At 36.8% G+C, this 8209-nt stretch overlaps 1 protein-coding gene across 1 annotated transcript in view; it reads left to right on the forward strand.

Moving 5' to 3' along the window:
• The window catches only part of LOC137620726 (protein embryonic gonad-like), a 23649-nt gene extending 15917 nt beyond the window's left edge, over positions 1 to 7732 (forward strand). Inside the window, exons 2-4 of the mRNA XM_068351090.1 lie at positions 4805 to 4883; positions 5160 to 5311; positions 5655 to 7732. Coding sequence (XP_068207191.1) covers positions 4806 to 4883; positions 5160 to 5311; positions 5655 to 6576 — 1152 coding nt within the window. The 5' untranslated portion in view covers position 4805 and the 3' untranslated portion in view covers positions 6577 to 7732. The remainder of the gene's footprint in view (positions 1 to 4804; positions 4884 to 5159; positions 5312 to 5654) is intronic.
• The last annotated feature ends 477 nt before the right edge of the window (positions 7733 to 8209 follow it).

An 8209-nucleotide genomic window follows, 5' to 3' on the forward strand; every position in this document is an offset into this window, starting at 1 on the left:
TGTGTGTATATATACATATATATATATATATATATATATATATAGGGTATACATATATATAAATAAAATTCTATACATATATATACATATATATATATATATATATATATATATATATATATATATATATATATATATATATATATATATATGGGGTATACATATATACAAATAAAATTCTACTCTGAAAATTTGAAACGATAGACTATTCACTGTAAACAAATCACACCTCAAGTGGAAATCTTACTTCCAACAACATTTGCAAAAGTCGACACATCTACTAATTATGAAGATAAGAGGTATTAGGATTTACGGCGCAATGAGCAAACGAGATTTGCCCAAATGTCAGATGGAGGTGGCGAGTGTCCAAACAAATCACAGCCACACTTTCGATAATTACAGAGCACATTCGAAGGAGATCCGGAAGGGAGGGGGAAGAGGGGGAGGGAGGATATGCGGATTCGGGGAGACGGGGATTACTGACTGAATAAAGGGAAGAGAAATAGGAGGACAAGAGAGGGAATTCGAAGGGTGAGAAAACTGGGTGGATTTTTGACCTAGTGCCCTTTGCCAAGGACTTTAGTTTCACAGAATATTAACGTAATAAAGAACATAAACCCACTGAACAAGACGCAGCATAAACATATAAAACCTTTACAACGTATATATGTCAAAATTGAACTGCACCTTTTCATTCTAATACTTACATGGGAAATCATACCATATACTATCAATTAAAGACAATTATTGGGCCAGGAACAGTTGAGATTAACATCATCTTGTATAAAAAGTACCTTCACTTAAGTACGTTCTATACCAGATGGCGTCATCATTAGATCATCATTTGCCTAATTACGTCGTGATGGCGGCAGCTTCTCCGGACCCTTGGCCTTCACACAAGAGTAACTGCCGTTTTTATCCGAAGCGATAAAGTTTTTATTTACGTTCGCTAAGAAAAATGTTCTAATTACAATGTCAGATGAGCCAACACTGAACGCAGAGAATTCATTCTGGAGCATACTATTCCTGTTTTACTAACCGGAATTAACACATACGATTTTAAACTAAAGGAATGACTATATATGAAAAACAGCAATAACCACACAGTTATTAACAGACATGCTTATAATATACGTACACACACACACACACATATATATATATATATATATATATATATATATATATATATATATATATATATATATGTATATATATATATATATATATATATATGTGTGTGTATATATATATATATATATATGCATATATATATATATATATATATATATATATATATATATATATATATATATATATGTGTGTGTGTGTGTGTGTAATTTGCTAGTTTAGCGGTCAGAAATACACAGTAAAACTTAGACCATTTTGTTAGCTAAATTGTGAAAAAAATGTCCCTTTTATGTCTATTTTTATGATACCGATAATGTTAAGGGAAGGTATATCTTTTTTTTATAACCTGAGCGAATTGATGAGATAATGAACACTGTTGGTGAGACACGCTGAAGACTTTCAAAGGGAAATGTCTTGTTTTTTTGTACACGGTTATTAATATAATGACCCATTTTTTTTCACCGACTTTACTTTTCCATTTGTCACAAGCTCCCTTGATTAGTACCTTTACCCATTAAATCAATGAATTTTTCTTCCATTTTTAACTTAGTTTGTGGCAGTTGATTATACGCTTCGGTGAGCTTAACGACCGCTTGTCTTTTTTTTTCGGTCGCTCTTTTTTGTCTCATTTAATTCTTAAACATTCAAGTTACACGATATAAGGAGACCACATGGTTGGCGTAAGTCCGCTTTCCTGATTTTAGTCATTAATTGTTCTATTAGTTTTTGTTATCAACTTCGTCTCTATTTATTCATTTGTTTAGGGAAATTAACCTAGCTTACAAATAATCATCCTGCAGGTTTACAACCTAGAAGGTTTTTAATAGCCGATACAAACCAGTTTAAAACTCATAAGTGATAAGAAAAACTAGCTGTGATTTATCAACACCAAAAGATAATGATCAAAACATGATTCAAATGCAGACTTTGGTATGGCATAAACACACCCGCTTTCATTATATTCAAATTAATGGTCGTCCTGAAGGTAGAATATTTCCTTTAAGTTTTAATGCTATTTAAGTTCAGTTCTACATAAGAGAACAATAAAAACAAAAGATGAGATAAAACCAGAGTTTTGTTCTGTTTTCTTTTTTGCCTTGTTTGTCTTATCTGATGTCTTAACCAGCTCGAAAACCATTATCATGGTACCAGCTCGCCCTTTCTTCTTCCAATTTGCATAATTAACAATTGGTATTTTCCTACTCACTCAAAACTTCATAACTCAGGGGAGTAATAAGAGATGTACTGAAAATACATGGACATCGATTCGATAGAGCAAATGTAATTTGGTTCTCTGAGAGAGAGAGAGAGAGAGAGAGAGAGAGAGAGAGAGAGAGAGAGATTTGTTTTTAATAATGGGTACACTTCTTAAACCAGTTTGATAAATTACAAAATATCTCTGTTGATTTTGTAGTATGAATTTTCAAAACTTTCTCCTTCCCTTACAAACTCGTCCTTTCAGTCCTATTCCTCCTCCCATCATTCAAGGGGAGAGAGAACACCCTTCTCTCCCTTTTACATCAGATCACATCACCCAATTATTCATCCACTTTCTCCAATTTCCCTATACCATCGACAATTGAAATAACTCACGTTCAGGTAATACTTTGGCTGTCGACCAATCCCCTCCCATATATGTCTCCAGGGACCAGGTTGCCAACTTACAAATATGTCGGGTATTCCTGTTGCAACATATTTGTGTGGTCGAGGAAGTTTATCATTGCCGAGGACGTTGACTCTGTGTTAGGCCAGGTGTCCGCTCTCTCTCTCTCTCTCTCTCTCTCTCTCTCTCTCTCTCTCTCTCTCTCCATACATTGCGTATATACAGTATACATTCAGTGTATAAGAAAACGCTTACGTTCATAAACACACGATATATATATATATATATATATATATATATACACACACACAAACACACACACACCTCAATCAATTAACATTCCTTTATTTTAGGTTCATCATGCCGCCTACTTCTATCAGAATTTAACTGTAATGTACATACACAATATATGAAAGCCAAGGAAAATATTGTATTACATAACTTACCTAGTTAATAAAAACAATATCACAATTTAACAGGAAGTTATAACCCCGGCATTTCTATTTTGTGCAACGACAAACAATTTACATTCTTCTACCACTCAGAAAATATTAATGACACCCACTTCCGACATCCGACAATAAAGATTAAAACACTCAACATAATCGTGACATGGCACATCACTCGTTTCTCCTCATATGGTTGCCGTAAGATATCGTCCAGCCAGATCCAATTTCTCGCTTTTTGACCTGGTACATCTTGGACAGGGGCGACATGCCGATTCCCTCCCTTTTTACTCATGCTGAGCTAGTGGTGGAGGTGGAGGTACGGGATTTACTTGCGTAGAAAACGGAGAATCATTTTTCATGGTTTTCACAGACGTTCCAGATCATAATCTATATGGACGCCACAGAACTCCAACGAATTATGTCCTCTCCTTCCCAATGTCCTTCCTACATTCTTGTAAGCAAAAACTTTTAAACATATGATCAAATTTAATACTCTCTCTCTCTCTCTCTCTCTCTCTCTCTCTCTCTCTCTCTCTCTCTCTCTCTCTCAACCCTTATTCCAGTAATGATTAAAAAACAAGGTTCACTGTATAGAAAAAACTCTTTATTACTTAAGGAGTGGGGTGATGCAGAGATTACTAAACACAGAATACATTATAACATCTTTCTCAGATTAAACTGTGGTAATTAATTTGGAGCCTAAAAACCACCATAGCGAATAGAAAATAAAAACAGTTATAATGAACCATACATAAACAAAAAATTTAACCAACATTTTTTTCTGACCCTAAACGACAATCTCATAAGCTATCACTTCCACGACAATCTCATAAGCTATCACTTCCAAAACAATAGACGATCATCTGGCCAGATATTTCAAATCCAGGTCATTATGAGGTTTTAAGAGTCACACTAAAAAGATCAAATTACCTCTTGACTTTGTAACCTTTCCCGTTAATCACACATACAAAAAAGAAAAACCTCGTGATCTATTGGTGGCCTTCCTTCCGCCGACCTGTCATAAACATGGAGAGCCTACACCCTTTCCCCTTCTGATTTCCTGATAAAGCTTGCTTCTTCTGCCTATTCTACAGGATGTGGATGGGACTAAAAAGGGACGACTCGAGGGAGGAAATTGCAAATGAAATTAGCAAATATGCCGCGACCTTTATTAGCTGCAATTAACCCTTTCCAGTAGATGTTTAACTTATGCCAAGTAGCACATTATACACTAAAGAAAAAAGGAGATAATGGAAAAAAGATATTTCCCTTCTTCCTTAGCCAGAGTTACGTAGTTATTAATAAAATCTTTCACTACTAACAATGGTCGTTTTCTATATTTCTTTTAATAACCAAGGTTCCCGTTCTGTCAAAGGTGGTACGTTAACACATTATAAATCTATTAAACATTTTTAGGGACACAAAGATTCATAGCGACCTTTGAGGAATTGGAAGAGTACAGATTAAATAAAAAAAATCATTTAAATATAATGAAAATTCTTCCTTGACTAAAGAATAAAATTTCAGATAATAACAAGACAAGAATTGTAAATAAAACCAAACGCTAACTGGAGAGAAGTAACTATATGAAAGCTAACTCTTTTTTTTTTCTTCTTCGCAGAATGAATCAACTATGCAAAGTGTGCGGCGAACCTGCAGCAGGTTTCCATTTCGGTGCCTTCACTTGCGAAGGATGCAAGGTGGGTACACATTGCAAATAAAAATATATTGCAATTTGTTTAAAATTTTCTCAATAGGTTAACATTCAAATGCTCTCGACGAAGAATAAAAATCAGCCATGTAGTCTTTTACATGTGTTGTGAGCTATAGGTTGAAATATAAATGATATATATATATATATATATATATATATATATGTGTGTGTGTGTGTGTGTGTGTGTGTGTGCGTGTGCGTGTGTTTTTTATTTACAGAAGTACAAAACATCATTACAAATTATCTTTATCTTTCCTTACAGTCATTTTTTGGAAGGACGTACAACAATTTGTCTCAGGTGCACGAGTGCAAGAATGGTGGCCAATGCGTCATCAACAAACAGAACAGGACGTCTTGCAAGGCTTGCAGGCTACGAAAGTGTCTCGTGGTGGGCATGTCCAAAAGTGGATCAAGGTTAGTTATCAAAATGCTTTTAAACACTGTCGTTTCCTTTAAAAGATAGTCATCAGATAAATAGATAAATAACAATTCCACTCCCTGGATAGCGTTAGAAATAAATACAACAGATATTTCATAGAACATACATATTATCTACGAATGAAACTTGTAGATAACGCAAGATTCAGTCAAACTTTGGTGTTATAATAGTTCACATTTGCATTTGTTTAAAAAAGGGATTATTGATAAACGCTCTCATAACTTTCAATTATATATATGTCCCCTAAGCAATAAACTAACCGCTATATTTTAAATTCGCGTAAGGTTAACACACATTTCTCTTATCTTCATGATACAGGTATGGACGTCGATCTAACTGGTTCAAAATCCACTGTTTGCTTCAAGAACAAGCGGCCCAGATGAATAATGGTATGGAAGGGGGCGGGGGCTCATTCCACGGGGCCATGCCTGGGTCCCTCTCACTCAGTCCGGCGTCCATGCCCGCCCTTTCTCCTGTCAAATCTGAGGACGATGCGAAAGTCGAAAGTCCGATCCTGTCATCACCCGAGAGCTGTCCATCTGAAACCAGCATCGACGTAGAGCCCCGACGAACTTCATCACCAAAGGATATGAGTGTTGGCGAGGGAGTTGGGCGAGGTACCGATAGGTACTCTCATGGGGACTCCGGTGTACGGAGCGATCATCGAGACGTTGGCCGTCGGGATCTGCTAAATGCAGCTAATTTTCCCTTATATGGCTTCCATCCTGGTCTTTCCATCTTGCATGCTACTCAGCTGTACTCGCGATTCTACTCTCCTGTATATTCTCAGCTGCCTCACTCACTCCTCGCTCCGACGGCCGCTGCACTCACCCGGCCACATCCACCTCCTAGCCCACCCAAGGAATCATCCAGAAGCCCACGGATGTGCAGCCCAGCTTCTTTCAGTCCGCAATCTTTCAGTCCTCGCCATAACAGTCCTCGACCCATGAGTCCATCAAGTAGACAGTCGAATGATTACCGGCCGTCTCTGGGCCATCCCCACGCTCTGCCAATAGGTTTCCCATTGAATAGGAAACGCGTGGCAGACTCTCCCGTAGAAGAAATGTGGGAAGCAAGTCCCGCCCCTGAGCAGGATGCCCCAATCGACTTAAGTGTTAAAAGGCCTCGTATGCTGCCACCTTCGCCTTCCACCCAGACACCCGTGTCACCGCCCGTTTCTCCTGTGCACACACCAATCCCAACGTCTACCACACCTGTTGATCTAACAACGAAAGCGTGAGATAAAAAGTCAACGTGTCCCAAGGAAATCATAAATAGTGCAGTATAGGATTTCACAAAGGTCCCTGTTCCCACTGCCGTTTATTTCTTTAATGTATATACCAATAAGGTACAAACCGTTATTCTATTTGCAATTCTTACCCGATGGCAGACTTCAAATTTCAATTACAGATACGTATTATACATATGCTGAAACGTTAAAAGCGTACACACCCCTCAGACGAACCTCTTGTGCATTACTTACACAAATAACACAACGACAAGAATGTTAATTAATGCTGTAGGAAGTCTCTCAAGCGTACGTACCTGTTTATCCTTGCAATTTTCCTTGCCCGAACGGCTGTTTCAAGGTTTTGATTACAGTGAAAAAAAAGAATACAAACAAACTAGTGCATAAGAGACTATACAAATTCTGACATGAAATAGAAACATAAGCACTTACACTCTCCTCACACAGTCAAACCAGAAAACAGATTCGTTTACGAATAAAATAGTATGCGGGAAATCGTCAAGTCTGCATGATCTCATACATACAGAAAAAATGTATATCGATATCAAATAACATTTGAAGAACAGAAAAATATTGAACATATATATAAAACTTTGTAGTAAAAATGTAACCTGGGAAACTTCATTACCGAAGTGTTAAACAAATGCAAGAGAATTCGAAGTTTTAAAAAATTTAGTAATAGTTCAGATCGAGGAAGTATCCCCACTGCGTTGATCGCAAGGTTGGGAAGAACGAACAATAAATCAATTGCAGTTCTGGAATTAGAAAAAAAAAATGAGACACGAACTGGCAAATGTTTGATTCAGAAGACAAAACCCGCTCCTTGTCTTAAGTTTACTCGAGAACGAGTGTAGTAGTCTGCCATAGACGTAAGCCTTTTGAATGGAGCTACAAAATGTGTCCCTATAGTAGTAGGATAAGTAGTACTATCTTCAATTGTTCGATTGACATTTTTACTACGATAACTTGTGACAGAAGCAGGCAGCATGTCGGAATAACAGTATTTTGCTTGCCTCTTCTTTTTGTTCCTTAAGGTGCTTTTGCCACCCACATATCAGGAATGGTCTTCTTTTGTAAGTAGATAAAAGATTATAAGAGATTATAAATAGTGATAAAATATATTAAATAAAGTTATATATACTGTTAACGTCCATTGTATGTGCCTTTTGTATGTTTGCGTGTGTTTTGTATGTCATCAAAGCCACCGATAACAAGCAAAGAGTTTAATGTGATGTTTCCATCTACTGTCCTCTGGTCTTTTTGTCTTTTGTCCAAAACGTAGTGAATTAGTTAGTTCAAGGTGAAGAAGGGTATCAAGGAACGTCTACGAGGAGAGATGTTACATTTGAATTGCCTCAACAGTAGCTTGTAGGCCTGGGTAGAACTTGTGCAATAACAATTCTACAACCGGTTATTATAAGGGTTACAACCTTTTATAATGTTATAAGCGGCTTACAAAGACTTATGTGGCTACGGATGGTATAATCCATTAAATTGTTAAAAAACGGATGCTATAACCTACTACGTAGTTATGTCCAGTAACTGTAACATCTTAGGTGGTTATAAAGTGGTGCTACACATTCATGCACATTTGCAGAAAGTTGTTAAAACCACCTAAAGGGTT

The sequence above is a fragment of the Palaemon carinicauda genome, chromosome 27 (genome assembly GCF_036898095.1).
Source record: "Palaemon carinicauda isolate YSFRI2023 chromosome 27, ASM3689809v2, whole genome shotgun sequence".
Lineage (NCBI taxonomy): Eukaryota > Metazoa > Arthropoda > Malacostraca > Decapoda > Palaemonidae > Palaemon > Palaemon carinicauda.